This window comes from Plecotus auritus (assembly GCF_963455305.1).
Source record: "Plecotus auritus genome assembly, chromosome: 6".
NCBI lineage: Eukaryota > Metazoa > Chordata > Mammalia > Chiroptera > Vespertilionidae > Plecotus > Plecotus auritus.
This window is the reverse complement of record NC_137773.1, coordinates 70,500,732-70,522,415: the sequence shown is the minus strand read 5'-3', so window position 1 is coordinate 70,522,415 and position 21,684 is coordinate 70,500,732. Positions and strand designations below refer to the sequence as shown.

The following is a 21,684-nucleotide window of genomic DNA, read 5'->3' as shown; positions in this document are numbered from 1 at the left end:
TCCAAAGCACTATAATGAAAGTCCCTTTCATGACTTATTTTATTAAAACAGAAGCTTGGTCTATTTTGCTGAACTTCACTGCCTCCCTTAACCAGTGGAAACTCTAAGTGAGATATAAATAGTGCTTAAGGAGAAAGGAATTTCCCAACTTGGAACAGAGCCAGAAAATTCTTCACTTCCCTCTGGGTAAACTACAGAAAGAACCAGCGGTTATGTATACCCATGTAGATACATATGATTTTTATATGCTCTGCAAAAAAAAAATTGGCAGTTCTGTTTACCAATGCTCTCCTTCCCCTTATTAACCAGAGACAACAAGCTGTTAAGAAAGATTGAGAGTCAAGTATTTGAAAAGTATGGAGGCTTATATGCAATATCTTGAAGTACGGGAAAATTCATGAGATCAATAAAAGAGTAAAATTATACGTGTTTGGTGAAGATAATTAGTTCAAAGAAAGGAAATAGTACAAATTAGGGGAAATCCAAGATTTGTTTCAAATCAGTGATCAACTGATCTTGGTAACAGATTGGATTTAAGGGATAAAAGAAAGGGAGAGACAAATAATGCTAGAGTTTTCTAGATCTGGTGGTGTAAATGATACATGAAACATAAATATGCATGTGGAGTTAAGGGCATGGACTCACTGGCATGGCTGGGTGTGGAATTTGTGACAGGAACAGGGGTTGGCTTGGCTTGGCTTGAGCCACACTGACATTGACATATTGGTAGCACATCCAAAGAGGTTTCCTGACCCAGAGGAAGTGATACCCAGAATTCCTTCATGGAAGACCTGACTTTGCCAAACTGGAGTCTTCTATTTTGTATTCCAACTCACCTTGACCTTGGTCTGTGGCTGTCAGTGAAACCACCCGCGGCTGGTAAAGCCTGAGGCCCACAAACCCACATCCAAACTCAAATTAGTCTGAGCTCATTGCTTCTTCCCAAGTTTGAAAAACCCATGGAAAATCAGTCCCACTTTCCAAAGTGTAAATTCATGACACTTGTCATTACAGTGATAACATAGCCACTCCCTCACAAGAAACTTTCAGGGAGAAGGATCAAAATATACGGTCAAGTGAATTATTTAAGGGAATGTTTACAACTTTTCTTTTCAATTTTCAGTTTGAGCGGCTGAACTTTGCACTTCAGAGGACACTGGCAAAACACAAAATCAAAGAAAGCAGGTAAATTGAGCTGTTTTATTTGTGCGAACTTCTAATTACCATCTCTGAGGCCACTACTAATAGCCAACACTTGCTGAAAGTATCAACGTATTTTAAATAACTACGCTATGCCAAAAACTGGACTGTTTTAGCTGCTACTAATCCGAAAATAAGTGCATTTTCACATGTTATGCATCACTAAGCTCAAGTTTATGTAAAACGTTTAGGATTTTCTAGGGGTTTAGGAAAAGGCAGAACTGAGTTTCCAATCTGGGTTTTTCAGAGCCCATGATGTTAACGTTGTTGCTATATACGGCTGCTTTGAACAAGCTCCCATAGGCCTCTTCTTTCATACTAAGGGTAATTTCTGAAATACTTAACAGGTCAGGCATGGATGCCAAACACTCGGTGCACACTCCTTGGCTGAAGAATACTGCTAAAAGGTTGAAGCAGGGTTCCTGTGGCCCCTCTGTCCCCACTTCTCCCTCCCTGCAGATTAGACTTGAGGTGCTGCATCAGGAGGAAATGAAATGGAAGAAGGATGTGGGGGAGGGGGGGAGTGGATTCAGGGGCCTTGGGGCAGCAGCTATTAATCCTTAGGGAAATTTTCAGTATTTTTATAACTAGTATGGTTATTCTGGTGTGCACTGGCTAAATATCAGTTCTGTTTATACTTTTTTCTTGTACTGTGTCTTTGAAATTTTATTTAAGCTAGCTTTCTGTAGAGGCTTAATCTATAATAAGCTAGCTTTCTGTAGAGGCTTAATAGATAAGGTGATTTAAAAAATAATCTGATTTATACAGTTAATTTTTCAACTATACCTTGGCGCAGTCACTGCTGGTGGATAATTTGACTTGGCCTTGTTTTCGATCCCCTGAAATGCCAAGGATTATTCAGTCTGCCAATGGTAGAATAAATACTTGAGTTCAAATTTACAGAGTTGAACATTGAAATTTTGCAAACCAATACCATTGTCAGAGATATTTTATAACTTCATTCATCTCCCTGCTACTCATGAGTGAATAATCTGTTCTGTGGATTATCTGCGCTTAATTTTCCTTGCTGACTAACTGGTCCCGGACTGCAGGCAGCAGGCTGCCAAGAGGTCCCAGACGGGTCCAGAGGAGAGAGAGTGAATCCGTGTGTCTGACAGAAGCTTTGTTTACAGGAGCGATATGCAAAGTATTCCAGAGCCCCTGACCTTGATTCTCAGTCAGGCTGATAAGATAGCCACCAGTCATCCTAGCTGTGCTACTGTGTCTGTCTGCCTAAGTCCTTGGCAGCCAGTTTACACAAAATTTATTCTCAGTGCTTTGTGTTCTGAATGTTCCTAAGCTAGAGGCAGACATTCCTTCAGGATGTGTTCCCAGCAGCGTATCTCTTTTAAAGATCTCAAAACTAAAAAAATAAATTAAATAAAAATAAATATTTTATTTGCAAATCTTGAAAAATCTTTAACCACTTGCCTGACTTTTTATAGAGCTGATCATACTTTTAAATTGTCCTAGTGGCAATTATTCAGTTGTTGAATAAGATGAGCACCCCCCCCCCCGCCTTTTTTTTTAACAAGCGTGCCTGTTGATATGCCAAATGCCTTCTCTCTGCTTTGCCTTTTAAAATTGTTTCATATGCTCTTTGTGCCTGGGTCTCCCACCACCACCACCATCTTTTTTGTCAAGGCAACTGCTGTTTCTGCTGCTCTCATTTTGCCAACTGCTGAACACACCTGACTCCCTCCCTTTTGCAGACTGCTTCTTCTCTTATGTGACTTGAAAAGCAAAACACCAATATATTACATAACAAACTGTCCCTGGAGTACTGGAGCTCCCTACCCACCACCATCTATTTTTTAAGTGAATGAGTTTTAGTAGAACCATTCTGATATCTCCCAGGGGTGATTGCACATAGAGCTTTTGTTTTGTTAATTTCTCTAGGACCTGTTGTTCACATCATCATATGTATGAACTCATGGCTGGTGTGTGTGTGTAGCACACATTCAAGCTTATACCTCCTTTTTGAAGATAAGGGGACTTATTTTGAATTGCACTATGTGCTGTTTGGACTCACTTTGCTCACATCTCATATCATGGGTGCTGGGAATTGGCAGCATTATAGTTCTCTGAGCAGATTTGCTCTCATTCTTTAGAAAAAAAAATAAGTTGCTTAGATGACAAAAAAGGAGTCAATTAAAGGCTGATTAATACAAAACAATATATATCAAGGGGTTTGATGATGAAAGACTAGACTTTGGGTGGTGAGCACATTATAGAGTATACAGATGTTGTATTATAAAGGAGTACTATATATCAAAGTGTTTGGGGGTCTCAAAAGTCAAACTAGATAATACCAGTTAGTGTTCTTCAACCTGTTAAGATAAGAAAATGTATTCTAAATAATTATAAGCAATATACCTTTATGTGACAAAATAGTGGACTGAGCAATTTTCCTTCTTAAAAATATTCCCTTTTGAAACTTCTCTACATGTGTCATGTTCTTTGAAATCTATTAAAAATTTTTAGATTCATGCCTGTTTGTAAACTTGGCTTGCCTAATGGCATACTGAACCACAAACAGAACTTGGGTGCCTTTTAATATGCTTCTGTAGTTTGGCAAATTTGCTCATGATCAGTCATCACTATCAGAAATCATCAACAAAAAATTAGGCAGACATGAGTCAGCAAGTTGTCCATTTGAAATCACTACAGCCTTCTATTAATCAAAATGTATGCTATTATCAACTTCTGTGCTACAGGAACCAGTGCAGTAATTGAATAAAGAATAGATTAGTTACTCATTTTTATACAAGATCAAGGATAACACTTAATGTAAAGATGTCTGAGAGTTAAATATACAGGCTTTACTGTATGTTTATAAAGTAAATATACAGAATTTACTGTATATTCACTTTAGAAAAAAATTGTGATACTTAAAAGTGAAATCCATCAGTATGTAGGTTTTTCTTCTTGTGGGTCATTTCATACTCCTGGTTCCCTGCCAGTGTAGACCTCTATAGTATTAGCTTAAGTGAAGTTCAGTTAAAAAGCAAGTACTTCATAAAAAATGATGAAGCACTCCATATTCAGATATATTTGGGAGTTTTTAACATTGCTTTGGGTTGTACATGTCACTGCTCCTTTTCTGTAAACTTGATAGTCAAGACTTGCCTCTCCAGAAAAAGTTACTTAAATTATTTGTCATGATTTCTGTCTGTTATACTCTGAACTTTTGACATTCACATGTCAGTTTATAATTTAAGATACTGAAATATTTTCAGAAAATCTGTGGAAAGAGAAGACTTCGAAAAAATAATTGCAGACGAGGCACTTGCAGCAGGTAATAGAATTGTTTCATGGTAATTGTCTAGTATATGTAATTAGGAATTAATTATGCTTATAGAACTAATGTTTTATCTGTAAACTAATGTTTTCTATTAGTAAAAAAATATTTACCTATAGAACTAACATTTTCTCCTAAAATATTTATTTTTACTAGCTGGTGAATTTCAGTGTGAATTGTTCAATCTATGTATTGTATTAACATAAATAATAACTCTTTGGCATACTGTATATTTTTGTTTGACCTTAAACATTTCCTCTTCTTTTATTTAAATTTATCTTTATTGTTGAAAGTATTACAGATGTCCCCCTTTTTCCCCCCATTGACCCCCTCCACCTCCAACCTCCCCACCCTCCCACCCCCAGGACTCATTTCCTCTTTATACAATGTTCATTTGCTGAGAACTAGATAAGGCTGCATGGGAAGCTGACTCATATACATGTATATGCTTTGGTCTTAAAGTTAACTATGTGTTCCTTATTTATGCATAAAAAATCCTACTCCACAAAGCAAAATAAAGAATTTTAAAAAGGTTTGAAACAATCATGGTGAAAGGTGTTAACAGTGTTTTCATATCAATAATTAGTTTAGGAAAACAAGTAGATGAGTAACTTTGTCCTACTACCCTTTTCAAAGTTTGAGTATATGGACCAACAAGTTAAATTTTTCTGAACATACAAGATATTAATATTTTAATAATAATAATTATGATGATGGTGGTGGTTATGCCTGACTTATAATAGTGAATCCTTCTTAGAAGCCAGGGACTATTCTAAATGCCATTCCCACACATCATGACAGTGGCATAAAAAAGGCACCATTGTTCTTCCTGAGTTACAGGTGGAAAGGAACGTGGTACACAGAGTTGAAAGAATAAAGGAGGTTCTGGAAGAAGTTGTAGGAAGTGACTAATATATTCCAAACACATATTTATTAGAGTAACACTAACAAGAAGGGTGTTATACCCAGAAAAAAAAAAAAAACTATATGTCATCTCTAAAGAAAAATGACAACATTTAGTTTCATAGCCAGTGATTTCAAATTACTTCCTGTGTCTGAAGCTTACACTCCTGGAGGCCCTGCAAGGGGGACAGTACCCTTTCATCAGGATGGACTGGTTTTGTTATTACCAGGGTGGGACAGCTTTTTCTGAAATGGACCTGATCCTGCAATTCCTATTGCCCTTTTCCAGCTAAGTTTAGGGGGATAAAATGTTGTACATTATATTCAATTGATCATTCTTTTTTGAAAATAAAATATTTTTTTATTGATTTCAAAGAGGAAGGAGAGGGAGAACAAGATAGAAACATCAATGATGGAAGAGAATCATTGACCAGCTGCCTCCTGCACGCCCCCTACTGGGGATCGAGTCTCCAACCCGGGCATGTGCCCTGACCAGGAATCAAACCATGACTACCCATGGTTCATAGGTCAACGCTCAGCCACTGAGCTACGCCGGCCAGGTGATCATTCTTTTTTAAAGAAATGATTTGGGATTTTTAGTCAGAATTACCAGAATTTTAGTAACTCATCTATGTAGATAATTAGAATATAGATGGTTAACTTGGGTTGGCATTCTTACTACCAGGTATAAAAGGAATGAAATCATCAAATAAAAGAATGTTTCCAATAGTTGTAACAGCACAGTTCTACCACACTGGCCTACTTGACATGGCAGGAAATGTGTTATCTGCTTTCAGGAGTTCCAGTGGAGAGCATCAGAGCATCTCTCGGTGAAGAGATTTTTAAAATATGTTATGAGGAAGATGAACACATCCTGGGCGTGGTGGGAGGAACCCTCAAAGATTTTTTAAATAGCTTCAGCACCCTTCTGAAGCAGAGCAGCCACTGCCAAGAAGCAGAGAAGAAAGGCAGGCGGGAGGCTGCCTCCATTCTCTGTCTGGATAAGGACCACGATTTCTTAAATGTTTACTATTTCTTTCCTAAGAAGATCACATCCCTGATTCTTCCGGGCATCATTAAGGCAGCTGCTCACATCCTGTACGAAACCGAAGTGGAAGTGTCATTAATGCCTTCCTGCTTCCATAACGATGGCAGTGAGTTTGTTAATCAGCCCTATTTGTTATACTCTGTTCATGTTACAAGCACCAAACCATCCCTGTCCCCAGGCAAACCCCAGTCCTCACTGGTCATTCCTGCTTCTCTCTTCTGTAAGACATTCCCGTTCCATTTCATGTTTGACAAAGATATGACAATTCTGCAATTTGGCAATGGCATCAGGAGGCTGATGAACAGGCGAGACTTTCAAGGAAAGCCTAATTTTGAAGAGTACTTTGATATTCTCACTCCAAAAGTCAACCAGACGTTTAGCGGAATCATGACTATGTTGAATTTACAATTTGTGGTCCGAGTGAGGAGATGGGACAACTCTGTGAAGAAATCTTCAAGGGTAAGAGAAACATAATAGTATTTTGAATATGAAATCAATTATTTCATATTTAAGGACCAGAAACAAAAAAAAAATGGTACAAATGCAAATGCATCACTTCAAATGTTTTCTTAAAACATTTAAGAGAACAATTCTAAAATACTTCTAAGGCTGGGATAAATTTAAAACAAGGTCCTTTCTGCATGTAGGTCTTCTCTACTTGACCCTTACTTCACAAATATTCATTGAATGCAGTGTACCTTTTAAAATCTTTATGACATATTTTACAAATGAATTATAAAAATATTTATATAAAATATGTTTTCAATCATCATGACAGTTGACTTAATTTGGAATAAGAGGTCCTTTTCTATAACAAACAAACAAAACTACTTTTTTTTTCTTATAGGAGACAACTAAATAGATTTTTTGCTCAATATTCAATAAATGGAAAAAAATCAATAAATTTTGACTAATTGTTAAAGGATGTGGGGAGAAATGTTCTGTCACCTCCTGGTAGAGAACTTTGGTAATTATTTACTCTTAGGTTACAAAGTTTGCTAAGTCATAGTCAATAGTACAGCAAAGCTAATAGAGAGGCTTATGATGCATATCAATTTTAGTCATGTATAACCCCAGCAGACACACTGTTCCCCAAAATTAAAACAGCTTTATTGATTTTTATCATAAAAATTGTATAGCTAAATATTTAAAAATTTGGAAAATTAAAGATGTCCATTGTAGCAACAAAAAAATCAATGACATTAGTTATTAAGCATGCTATAATTCAGAGTATGCTTGTACAGGGAAAAATTTTGTGCCTGTAAAAATAAAGACACATGAGGGTTATACATTTTTGTTTAAAACAAAAAGTAATACTATTTATAACTTCATTTTTTTTCCACTAAACAATATATTTTGGGCATCCTTCCATGTCAGTAGATATAGGTCTGTTTCACTTTTCAAAGGCTGTGTCGTATTCATTGTACGGTTGTCCTCTGTGTAATCATATGCTCTGAAAAGGACATTTGGATTGCTTTTGGCTCTGCCGCAGTGAGCAACACACATGTACATATTTGTCCACACTCATCCCAGTAAATCTTGTGATCCAGGATGATCACCTGGAGCCTCACCTCCCTCAAGGCTCCCTTGGCGCAACCGTTTCTGCTGGCTGCTCCTTTCAAAAGGGAGGAGGCACATGCCACTTACTGAGGAGGCCTTGAAGGAAGCATTGTTTGCACTGCTTATTGGAAAGCATGATCTATGTGTAAAGTATACTTTCCAAATATCTCCACACATTTTAGAACTCATAGTAAATTGGAACTATAAGAAAACATACTGTTGTTGGTCAACAGGTAGAAAAAAAAATCAAGTTCAATACAAAGGGATTATCACTATACTTCCTCTCCTTTTGTCTCCAAAAAATGTTGGAAACTTGAATAAATCACATCAATTGGTTCTCCTTTGCTTCACAGGTTATGGACCTCAAAGGCCAAATGATCTACATCATTGAATCCAATGCGATCTTGTTCTTGGGGTCACCCTGTGTGGACAGATTAGAAGATTTTACAGGACGAGGGCTCTACCTCTCAGACATCCCAATTCACAATGCGCTGAGGGATGTGGTCTTGATAGGAGAACAGGCCAGAGCTCAAGATGGCCTGAAGAAGAGGCTGGGAAAACTGAAGGCCACACTGGAGCAAGCTCACCAAGCCCTGGAGGAGGAGAAGAAGAAGACAGTTGATCTCCTGTGCTCTATATTTCCCTCCGAGGTGGCGCAGCAGCTGTGGCAAGGGCAGGTTGTGCAAGCCAAGAAGTTCAGTAATGTCACCATGCTTTTCTCAGACATTGTTGGGTTCACTGCCATCTGCTCCCAGTGCTCGCCACTGCAGGTCATCACCATGCTCAATGCGCTCTACACCCGGTTTGACCAGCAGTGCGGAGAGCTGGATGTCTACAAGGTAGGGGTGGAGCTGGATGATGCCCGTTTTCCAGGCAAAAGTCACTGAGAAAAAGCACTGTAACTAGGATCTGAGTAATAATGCAAACCAAAGGCTGTCCCTGTGGGGCCATCCTGGAGCCACATCCTGGGAGTAGGCATTTTGCGTTAATCACCTGGTTGTTCGCCAGCCAGAAATAGCTCTGAATGTGCTCAGAAAAAAAGATGATTCCATGAGAAGACTGCCACATTGTCTTCTTAAGCAATAAGCATAGAATGGGGGATGATAGACGGAGTGGAGGATGGGGTGTAGGACCCATGAGCAGATGAAGTTTAGAAGTCATTGAACATGACACTTGACTGTGAGAACTGAGTTGAGTTGTTAAGCATGGTATAATTCAGAGTATCTCTTGTACAGGGAAGTTTATCCTTTGTTCCTGTAAAAGTAAAGAAACATGAGGATTATATAAATCGTATTTAAATAGATTAATTCAATTCAGAGTTAATATGATACTTTTTATGGCCACTTAGCGGAAACTCAAATTACCTACTTAAGGCTTTATTATAGAGTGGCCGAGGGCAGAGATACCTAAATAAGAGACACCTGTCTTCAAATCTTGTCTCTACCTGACGTGTTTCATTTGTGAAACAGAGAAAATATTATCTACCCAAAGAGTTTATATGGATGATAACATACATATGTCCTGTAAGCTTTATGAGCAAGATTGTCATAAATATAATGGTAAATAATATCTGTTATTCATCAGGCAGCAGGGTTTTGGGGGTGCCCAGGATGTACCGGCATCATTCTAGGCACTGGGGATGCACAGTGATTGTCCCCAACATGTAATCAGCTACTTTTAAAATATAACTATTGTCAAATAAAAGAACTAATGAAGAGATTTCATGTTCTGCCTTTAGAAGTAAAACTATATATATATTTTTACTGATATAACGTATTTTGCATTGTTTTAGACATTATCATTACGTACAGAGCATGCCTCTCATTTGTGTGGTTTGAAATCATCTCTTAATTTGCCACATAACAATCTTGCATTTCAGAACTTAACCCAATACAAAGTAGATAAATGATTAAGGAGAAACAAAAATTATTTATGGGAATATATAAGACCCTGCTTTTTTTCAATCTAGATGCTAGAAGTAAAAACAAAATGAAAAAATAAAAAAAAAAACTTCCTTTAAAAACTCTAACAGGAAATCCCAGACAGAGCTATGATCCCTTGGGACAAAAATAGGCTCATGGATAATTACAGATAAAATAATTGGCTTTGGTTAGGTTAAGCTTGATGGCCTCTTGTGGAATCTGCTGCATTTTTTTGTAGACAGTTTCTATCTTGAGAATGTCTCCTCTCTCAGCAGAATTGTGAGAAGGAAGGCTTGCTGTTCTTGGCAAACTACTGAGATTGATGTCAGAAGAAGTAGCCCTCTTCTTCAACTTGTTGAAACTTGACAAAATTGGTTATTTTTGTCAAGTATTTAGAATCTAGCCTCTTTACTACCAGGATGGTAGCCATAGAGTTCCCTGACTCACCCAACTGCACCCTAAGCTAGTCAGTCACCTTCTTTCCTGTCCTTATGCCCACCTTCTCTCCACTCTGATTTCTCATGAAAATACCTAGAGGGGGCTGTTAATAAGTAAGGAGGGTCTTAACCACTAAATACAACTCAGATACACAGAATGTATAATCATAGGCCGACCTATGAGCATCATGGCTTACAAGGAATAGTCAAGTTTATTTATTCAGGGATCTGATCATTCCAGGACTTTATTTAATTCATTTTCTGTCATTCCATCTTTTGGTGTTAGCATTTATTTATCTATTGTTTTAGCAAATATCTACTGGTTATCCAGCATTTTCCAGCATGGGTGGGCAAAATCCCTGTGAGAAGAGTTGACACGTGTGTGTGTATGTGGGCGGGGGGGCGTTACTGGCAAATACTAGGTTTCAATATGACATACTAAGGACTCATTTCACGCAAGTCTGGACCAGGTGTTACAATGGCACAGAGAATGGGCACCTAACTCCAAGTAGGGGTGAGGGTTCCACTTCTAATTAGCAACACTTTTTTGAACACCTGTGATATGTTAGCCTTTCTGTTAAGCACTTCATATATATTCACTGCTGAGGCAAAGCTTATGGGAGACATTGCTGCCTGGTTCATTCATTGGTGAATATTCTGGGCACTGATAGGAAATAATTTAGACAGACTCAGAGAACTTATATTCTACTGGGGGAAAAAAGAGAATAAACAGATGAGTAAATATATACTATTTCATGTGGTGTAATATTCTGGAAGAAAAATAAAGCAGGTTAAGGGGGAGAGGTTAAGAAGTGATTGCTCTTTCATAGAAGGTAGCCTTTCTCATACGGAGATGTTTTGGAAGGGCTGAAGGAAATGAGGGACAAACCAAATGGTTATCTGCTGAAAGATTATTCCAGGCAAAAGGATAGCAAGTGGGAGCCTGTTTGGTATGTTTGAGAGAAAACAGGAGAGGGCAGTGGCATTGAGACAAAGTGAGCAACAGGGAGAATTAACAGGTAGTGTCAGGAGTTAGCAGAAAAGGAGGTCAAGAAGAGAATTGGGCACTTTATTAGGGTTTCAGCATTTATTCTGAGTAAACGTTTGCATCTCTTTTTTCTTTTCTCACCTCCATTTCCCCACACTGGAAGCTTTGGATAAGAAGAATAGATGATCTGATAAGTTACAATAAATATTTAAAAAGAAAAATGTGATTATTACAATTTGGTGGATTTAAATTAATTGTTAGCTTTTTGTAGCCAGTATCATAGACAAAGAACACTGAGATTGTTACTATATGATTCTTAATTTCTGCTGTAAATTATATGCTATAATTCCTCCTGAGTTTTTATTTGTAATGTGGAAAATCTGTTATGTGTAGGTGGAGACCATTGGCGATGCATATTGTGTGGCTGGGGGATTACACAGAGAAAGTGATACCCATGCTGTTCAGATAGCACTGATGGCCCTCAAGATGATGGAGCTCTCTGATGAAGTCATGTCTCCCCATGGAGAACCTATCAAGGTAAACTAGATCATATATTGTCCAGGAAATGAGAATAAATGCTTATTAGTTAGTTATCAAAAGAGTGGTGTGCCCAGCCTGTGTGGCTCAGTGTTTGAGTGTTGACCTATGAACCAGGAGATCACGGTTCAATTCCCGTTTAGGACACAGGCCCAGGTTGCAGTAGGGGGCATGCAGGAGGCAGCTGATCAAGGATTCTCTCCATCATTGATGTTTCCATCCCTCTCTCCTCCCTTCCTCTCTGAAATCAATAATATATATCAATAATATATATATAGTAGAGGCCCAGTGCATGAAATTCATGCCCAGCCTGAACCCTCTCCAATCTGGGACACCTCGAGGGATGTCTGACTACCCGTTTAAGCCTGATCCTACAGGACTGCTGGCTCCCAACTGCTCGCCTGCCTGCCTTCCTGATTGCCCCTAACCACTTCTGCCTGCCAGCCTGCTCACCCCCTAACCACTCCCCTGACAGCCTGATTGATGCCTAACTGCTCCCCTGCCAGCCTGATTGCCCCTAACTGCCCTTCCCTGCAGTCGTGGTCCCCCCCAACTGCTCTCCCCTGCAGACTTGATCACCCCCAACTGCCCTCCCTTGCAGGCCTGGTCCCTCCCAACTGCCCTCCCCTGCTGGCCATCTTGTGGTGGCCATCTTGTATCCACATGGGGGCAGGATCTTTGACCACATGGGGGCAGCCATCTTGTGTGTTGGAGTGATGGTCAATTTGCATATTACTCTTTTATTAGATAGGATATTTTTTTTCCTTTTCTTTTCTTTTTTGTTCTTTTCTTTGAAGAATGGTGTATCAGTCGGGGTTTAGTTGCAGAGAGCAAACTCTCACTTGTTTAAGCAGGAAAACATTTACTACATGGTATGGAATCTCAGAATCATTGAGAGGACCAAAGAAGCCATTTATAAGTTGAGCTTTTTAAAAATGGGTCCTAAAGCCACATTTCAGAGCCACTGCTTTTTCCTCTGTCGGGAAGCTGGCTCCAGAACTATACCACCATAGCCAGTCAAGAAAAGGTTGTGTTCTGAAAGCTGCTGCCTCTGCTACCGGATACAGAACACAGCTGCACGCACCTCCTCTAATCTGGATCAGCAACATGGAATTCCTGCATCCTGGCCCTCCCAAAGTGAGCGCCTGGGAACTGGGCTCTCCACTAAGCATGCCACAGAAAACCCAAAGCTTCCCCACTTGTAAACATCCCAAGTGCAGTCCCAGCAGAAATCCTGGCTTCCAAATCTTATGCACGTGGCTCTGAGTCACCGGACCTGAATGCATCTAGGTGCTGCCAGGGAGTTTGGAATATGTAGTGTTTAGTGTTCCAGTAACTGTAGGGAAGGACATCACAGTAGAATGAATGTTGACTGTTAATCCACCAATGTTTTCCAGGACACATAAAATTCTAAAATGTCTAGATCAGTCAGACTCCAGAATATATTTTATTGCACATGAAAAAATAAAATTAACACACTAGGCATTGGTTTAATAGATAGAACATGAGCAGGTTATGTTTATTTGTAGCACTGTAGTCAATATTGCACTCAGTTTTTATCGAATAGGCTTCAATTGATGCTTCAGAAGTGGGCCTTTGAAGGGACATAGAATCCTACCTGGTATGCTATAGATATAGGGAGAAGAAAGAAAAAAAAAAACAACTATACTATTTAGAAGTTTAGTCTTGGCTCTCTTCATGGTTAGTAGCACCATACATGCAAGTCTCATCATATTGGTTTTACAAGTCGACTGTCTTTCCAGTTATATGTTATTGTGTGACACATTTTGTATATTTACTGCTGTAAAAATACAAACCTTTTATTACGCATGGATTCTGTGCATTGGAAATTAGATGAGGCATAGCAGGGATACCACACCTCAGCTCACAGTCTCTGGTACCTCAGCTGGGAACACTCAAGTGGTTGGGGGCAGTTGGAAGAGCTGGATGTACCGCTTGGAGCTGGAGGATCCATTCCGACGTGGCTGCTTCACTTACACGCCTGGTTCTTTGCTCACTGGCGATGGCTGAAAGGTTGAGCTCAGCTAGGACTGTCAGTCCATGTGCTTACGTGGTGTAGACTCAGAGTAGTTACACTTCTTACATGGTGGCTTATGTCCCAGGGAACTTGATTGGTGGCAGCATGACCTATTATGACCTAACCTTAGGAGACCACACAGTGACACTTCCATTCTATTCTATTGGTCAAAGCAATCATAAGCCTGCCTAGAGGGGAGGAGATAGAGCTCATGTCTTAATAGGGAGAGTGTGAGATAAATTGTGGCTGTTTTAAAAGCATCACAGCAGCCCTGGCCAGTTTGACTCTGTGGTTAGAGCGCTGGCCCGCAGACTGAAGGGATTGAAGGGTGTGAAGGGTCAAGGGTTCCATTCTGGTCAAGGGCACATGCCTGGGTTGCAGGCTAGATTCCTTGCCCAGTTGGGGTGCATGCAGGAAGCAATCAATCAATGTGTCTCTCTCACATCTATGTCTCTCTCTCTCTCTCTCTCTCTCTCTCTCTCTCTCTCCCCCCCCCCTTCCCTTCCACTCTCTCTAAAAATCAGTGGAAAAAATATCCTTGGGTGAGGATTAACAAATAAAAAAATAATAAAATCATCACAGCATCTTACTTTTTCAGACTTAATTTCTGTAATTGCACTTTTTAAAAAAGATAATTCTCTCTCTTTTTCTCTATCTCTCTTTAGTTTTGATGAGGAAAATCATAGCATCAAAGTACATGCTTAAAATATCCACATTAACAATAAAATCAGTGGTTTCTACATAAATGGATTTTGTAATTAAAATGTGTATGTTTGAGCCAGGGGGATCAGTGACATGATTTTTGTTATTTGTAGAAATGTATTTTTGGAGTTTTGCAACTGGAGGAATTATTTATTTATAGCTAGTTTCAAAGACAATTACCTGAGTAATAAGAGTTTAGCTTTAATGACCTGTAAAGTGAGATGTTAAGCATACCTTTTTTTTGTTCTAACCTACAGTCCTAGGGACTATCTGATGGCTTTAGGAGCTGCCTATGAAACATCCCCGAGGCAGAAGAGCATTTTCAGTAGAGAGAGAAACCTTATTGTGTATTGGGGGCAGGGGAGCATATTGTGACAAACATCATCTCATTTAATATTTACAACAACATTTTGAAGAGGAAACTATAATTCACTGATGGACAAAAGTGGTCAAGTCTCCCATGCATCTGGATTTGGAGTTATGTCTATCTGGCTTCAAAGCCCAGGCTTACCTCTGGCTGATAGCTCAGTTGCGTGTGGTTCTATCCCCCATCAGGGCACATACAAGAATCAAACAATGAATATATAAATAAGTGGAACAACAAATGGATGTTTTTCCCTCTATGCCCCCCGCCCCCGCCCCCCCTTATAATCTGGGCCTCAGCAACCACTTCCTGCTTCCTGTGTTATTTTTCAGTTAAATATTGCAATTCCCTTTCTCTAGTTGTTAGTCATTTGAATAGTGGAGTAGTGTTGGCATAAAGTTATTTTCCTCAAAATGTACACTTTATATGGTGAGAGTTAGCTACTTTTGCCCCTCTCTGACTGTGTTTTGGGAAACAACAACTGTAATCCAGAAGTTATGTCTATCTCACTCGATAGAGCAATTTCACATAAACAGCCCATGGACACTGTCTTGTCAAGGTGGTGACAGCGATAGGTATGCCTGGAAATCTGTCTCAGATACTGAAGAGTGGTGAAATAAGAGTGCTTTGTGCAAAAAACCCAAGGGCATAAGTAGTGAAGAGTTAAGAGGTGTAGCTGATTCTTCTCCAATAATTTTTAATCAACTGTGAGGAGTAGAGGGAAGTTGGCTGAGGTTTTTGAGGAAGGAGGGAGTGGTGTGGTAAGAGCAATTGTTACGATAATTTAGACAGGGCATTTAAACAACACTGACAAGTGGGAAGAATTTTAACCAATGACCAGGAACATTGTGGTATGTTTTTTTGCTTTCAGATGCGAATTGGACTGCATTCTGGGTCGGTTTTTGCTGGAGTTGTTGGAGTTAAGATGCCCCGTTACTGTCTTTTTGGAAACAATGTCACCTTGGCTAACAAATTTGAGTCCTGCAGTGTACCACGGAAAATCAATGTCAGTCCAACGACATACAGGTACTGATTGCACTGACCACCTAAACTCCATTCTTTTACTATTTCACTGGGGGAAATGATATCTGGTCAAGAGGGAGTAAAGTAAAACTTCTACCCCCTGTGGATGTCTGCCCTGGGCCTGTGGCTGCAGTTCTTGGATCTTTCTGCTATTAGGCTTTCATTTAAATGGTTTTATTTTTCCAATCTATTTTTTTTTACAAATTTTGATCTTTTTTTGAAGATGATCTAAGGAACATTTCTTACTCATGAGAAATGAGTGTCATTTCTCATTTGACATTCTGTGTTTATCTGTAAGTTTATTTCAAAAGCCTAGGATTTGTATTCAGAAGACGTGTTTTACAAGTTCCAAATACAGGGTTTACCAGATGTGAGATCTTGAGCAAAGCACTTAATAAATTCAAGTGATATAAAGGTTATGATTGTAATTACCATACTAATAGGAGATGTTGAGCTAATATGGACATAAAAATATTTTTTAAATTTACCAATCACCTATAGTTTTATATATTTTTATTTATTAAAACCTTATAGTTATATACACTTTAGAGTTAATTTTTAAATATTTGAAAGATACAGAAAAAATTCAAAGAAAATATGATACCCGTGTAACCAATACTAATATTTAACAAATGTCAACATTTTGCCATATTTGTTTCAGATCCCTGTTTTATGAAAGAAACAAAATATTACAGGTTCCTGGCCCCCATTTTCTCTCTGACATGCTGGACTTTATATCCCTTAAGGTTTGTGGGAACATCTGAGAATGTGTACTTCCTGAAGACAGGCAGGCTCCTAAAGAGAGAGGCGGGAAGGCACCGAATAGAGCAATAGCTCATGTTGCTTCTGTTTACCAGGAAGGAAAATGGGCAGGAAAAGACCAGAAGTGTAATTCTCTTCATTTAAGTTTCTCCAGATTAAAAAAAAAAAAAATAAAGTCGGAGAAAAGTAAATTTCCACTGGACCTGTTCATATCCTTTTATGACTTGCCTTGAACCTACTCAACATATTTTGAGATTTTTTTTTTTCTTGATGAAATGTAAATCTAGTTCTTATAAATCTAGTTCATTTATTCAAACTATTTCTAATGCAGTGGTGTACTGGTAAACCAGCTTTGGGAAGTAAAGTGGAGAATCCCTGATTTCTAGCATTTACCAATTTCTATGGTATAAATACTCCCACCCTGGCAGGTTTTAGGCGACTGATAGTTTGCAAAATTCTTGAATGTTAAAAGTTCACTCTCATGAGCCAGTACAAGCCAGATCAAGTATGTCACTATATGTGCAGGTGATACAATATGTATTCTAGAGTATGAATAAGCCAGAATCTATCTTCTCCCCAGGGCTAATTGGACTGTATCAGGTTTTCATTATTATAAAAGTGATGATAAATATTCTTACACATATATCTCTAGATATTATACCTGTACATTGTATTCCCAGATCATAGGCTGTACTGTTTCAACTTTACTAAACATCAATTAGCTGTCCAAATTGCTTTTACCAAATTGTATTCCACAAACAATGTATGAAGGTTTGTTTCTCTTCTCCAAAGCTTGATATTATCAGACTAATTAATTGTTACCAATATGATGGGTATTAGGTGATATCTAATTGATGTTTAATCAGTCTTTTGTAACTGATTTATTTAATTTTCACAACTATTCCCATTTTCCAAAGTTAGAAAACTGACATCTTTGTTGCTATTCAACAACTGACTTTGAAGCTTATACTTTGAGATTCTGTAACTTTTTATTATATATCACCAAATATCATGCCTCATAAATAATAGGCCAAAAACATTTATGAATTCATGACTGACTAAAACATCAGTAGAAGACCATGGTCTAGTTGGGCAGATGTGATGAGTAATCTAATGTTCCATAGGAGTTGGTTTAGATTCCAGAACTATTCAAGATTTTTCATCCATGGCCTAAATAGTAGATTAGAGAGATGCTTATTAAGTTTGCATTTGACAGAAAGCTAGGGAAGCAAATAGAAAGATGAGTCAGTAACTTAACCAGTGGAATCAAAATTAAAATGAGTTTAGCATAATGAAGAAGTAATAGCAAATAAAAAAAATTGGGTATCAGTATGTACAATTAAATCTCATTTTAGTCCTATTAACCTTGGATTTGTAAAAATTCTATTGAGAGATCAAAAGCTCTTCTTACAGTCTTTTATACATATGCATAAAGCTTACGTAGAACTTTCCCTTTATAGCTCCTTGCCCATGATTACTTCTCAGTAATATTTACAAAATGAATGAATCAATAAATGGCAATGTTTTAACTCTTTCAACTTAGGAAGACTTATTCTATAACATTATATTTATGGGGTGTTGTTTTTTTTTGCTATTGTCAGACCTTTGGATTATTTGGGGTTTTCTCCCCATTACTGTGAATTATACTGCTATTCAGATTATAGATTATATCTTCTCAAAAATATTTTATAATTAATTTTTCAAGTATGAGTAAAATGAATTATTTGGGTAGACTTTTCTTGTGAGTGTGAATTGGTTTTCCATTGTACTTCTTCTGTGAAGATGTTTATTGACATCATTAGGAGCTTTCTGTCAATCGAAGTGAACATGGTTTGTTAATATTTTGAGGAATATTCATTTATTTGTATTGTCTTTTCTTGCGTAGAGAGTAATAATTTTATTTTACTCTTTCAGATTACTCAAGGACTGTCCAGGCTTTGTGTTTACCCCTCGATCAAGGGAGGAACTTCCACCAAACTTCCCCAGTGAAATTCCTGGAATCTGTCATTTTCTGGAAGCTTATCAACAAGGAACAAATTCAAAACCCTGGTTCCAAAAGAAAAATGTTGAAGATGGCAATGCCAATTTTTTAGGCAAAGCATCCGGAATAGATTAGCAAAATATGTCCCTGATTATCAGTCTTTGGGGTTTGATTCCTTCGAGTATGTGTGGAATCTCTGAGAGCACTTTAGGATACAGATGGATAAAAGCAGTATTAAAATTTCAGGAGCTCACGATCTACTTATTCTTCCACTTAACATGACAAAAATGTATTCACTTCAATACTTCAGCTCTTCAGTGAAAATAAAAAAAGAAACCTCAAAAAGTGACCTTTGGGGGAGATTTCTATTATGTAACAATCACTTATTATCATTACTCAAAATTTAGCACATTGTACATATATCAGGTAATTGTAGCAACCTATACAATGTGATGGAGTCACTTGCAATCTTGTGTCCTGGTGGAATGCTATGGTTATTAGAGTGTGTTTGTGATAGCATTGCCTTACAAAAGCTTTTGAACAGAAATTAATAGTCTTCAATACCGTAAGCTCTTTGAACCTTTCAACTCTGAATTTCATTACATTTTCTCATTTAATTTTTAGCATATATAACAAAATAGATTGAGGTTTTTCTCTGTTGCACTTTTCTTTTTTCCCCATTTTTAAGAAAATAAGCAATTCTTGCCGAAACCGGTTTGGCTCAGTGGATAGAGCGTCGGCCTGCGGACTGAAGGGTCCCGGGTTCGATTCCGGTCAAGGGCATGTACCTAGGTTGCGGGCACATCCCCAGTGGGGGGTGTGCAGGAGGCAGCTGATCAATGTTTCTCTCTCATCGATGTTTCTGGCTCTCTATCCCTCTCCCTTCCTCTCTGTAAAAAATCAATAAAATATATAAAAAAAAAAGAAAGAAAATAAGCAATTCTGGGTTAGATGCAATATGAATATAAAATAGGTCTTCTGTAAATATCAAAGATTATTTTATAAAAATATTCTTCATCACATAATGTGTCATTAACAATAAATGTTTCCTTTTGTTTGACTTTTTTATTCTATATATGGTAAAGGCTATTTTAATTCATATTAGCATTTTCATTCCTATTAATTCATTTGTATTTTACAGTATTCAGTATAAAAGAGACTTCTAGCCTATATTAAAATACAATAATATCATTCTGATTTAATGTAACCAGAAGCAACATGAGAGTAAAGTAAGCATTTAGGGAACAAACCATGAAGTACAGAAATAAGACATTTATAACATGCATACATTCACCCCACCCCACCTCACAACACACAGAGGAATTTGGCTCTATTTCAGCAGACATGCTCTATTGCCATGCTGAGCCATATAAAGTTCCAATAAGAAAATTTAAGCCCTAACCAGTTTGGCTCAGTGGATAGAGCTTCAGCCTGTGAACTGAAAGGTCCCAGGTTTGATTCCGGTCAAGGCCATGTACCTTGGTTGCGGGCACATCCCCAGTAAGGGGCATGCAGGAGGCAGCTGATCGATGTTTCTCTCTCATCAATGTTTCTGACTCTATCCCTCTCCCTTCCTCTCTGTAAAAAAAACAATAAAATATATTTTTAAAACAAACAAAAATTTAAGTTCACAAGTGGGAAATAAGACTTGTTCTTTTCTGACATTGTATCGTTAAATACTTGTGTTGAATACTTTAGTGTGTGTATATTTCCTAAGAATCATCAGGGTTTTTGTTTTGATTTTTGTCTCATCAAGTACACACCTGTGAATGTTTTATTCTAGTTGAAATATCTGAATGATATTCTTTAAATAGAATGTTAGTGTTGATGAAGAAAATTATGCTGTGATTTTATTACGGAAAATTTTAAACATTTTTTATGGAGCTTGAACTTTAATTTTTAATGATGTTAGTCTAAGATCTCTGGTGAACTAAACTTAAATAGGGCTTTGATTTTAAAAGAGCTCAACATCAAAGCAAGAGAAAAATGATCATTATAATTTTTAAATCACTATTTGTAGAGCCATGGATACACTGAACTCGGGGTTCTAAGAAATAATTTAATTTAAAAATTATTTAATTATCTTCACTAGTTCCCAGGCTACCCCATGGTAACCTCAGGAATAAAAAGTAATTACTGATTGGCCTTTAGTATCCCATGTGTACCACTATAGATATTACAATGAATATTATTTACTGATTCCCCAATATTTTGAAGGATTGAATGTGTCTCATTAAATACCAATCTTATTGTTATAGGTGTTGGGAAAATATAGTTACAATTATATGAAGTTAATAAAAATACTTAAAAGGAAAATAAATACAAATACATTTTTCTGTCTATAATGGAACACTTATTATAGGGAAAATAATAGGAATTAAAGGAAATTTAAAGGCATACAATAAAATGTCGCCTTTATAAAAATATTTAAGCAGGCTCCAATTTGTTAATTTGTTAAGTTTTTAAGCTAATTAGAATTCAAAAATATATTTTTTCTGTGTGTGAGTTCACCCCAAAACCCATAGAGGAAAATAGAATCTGAATAAAAGCTATCTAAGAATTCCTTGTACTAGTCCTACAACCTGTCCATAAGTTTGACATTTTATCTAAATAAAAAAGCCAGCAATCATTTATTTTCCCAGACAAATGAAATAATCTGTGATAGGTTCCCCAGACCAGCCTATGAAGGCTCATTAATTATGGAATACTTTGTGGACCTTAAGCAAGATGAACATACATTTCTATGATAGAATGCATTCAAAATCCACAACTGGGCGCTAAAAACTTTAAGGAATTTCCTTTCCCTCTCTATTTAATTTGGAGGATAGAGATTATGGATACATTGTCAGGTCCAGGGGCAGAGAATCTGGAAGGTATGTTCTCAATGAAACAGGGACCAAAATAGGAGCTCTGTTTTA

At 37.6% G+C, this 21,684-nt stretch overlaps 1 protein-coding gene across 5 annotated transcripts in view; it reads left to right on the top strand.

Moving 5' to 3' along the window:
- The window catches only part of GUCY1A1 (guanylate cyclase 1 soluble subunit alpha 1), a 50,092-nt gene extending 29,719 nt beyond the window's left edge, over window positions 1–20,373 (top strand). For 3 of the 5 annotated variants that reach the window (XM_080674288.1, XM_080674289.1, XM_080674290.1), the window contains 7 exons: window positions 1,124–1,185; window positions 4,440–4,498; window positions 6,202–6,911; window positions 8,366–8,851; window positions 11,753–11,896; window positions 15,872–16,026; window positions 18,700–19,660. In XM_080674288.1, coding sequence (XP_080530414.1) covers window positions 1,124–1,185; window positions 4,440–4,498; window positions 6,202–6,911; window positions 8,366–8,851; window positions 11,753–11,896; window positions 15,872–16,026; window positions 18,700–18,901 — 1,818 coding nt within the window. In that variant the 3' untranslated portion in view covers window positions 18,902–19,660. Of the gene's footprint in view, window positions 1–1,123; window positions 1,186–4,439; window positions 4,499–6,201; window positions 6,912–8,365; window positions 8,852–11,752; window positions 11,897–15,871; window positions 16,027–18,699; window positions 19,661–19,703 lie in introns of those variants that run through there. The other 2 variants (XR_013960904.1, XR_013960905.1) reach the window with 2 other exon arrangements.
- The last annotated feature ends 1,311 nt before the right edge of the window (window positions 20,374–21,684 follow it).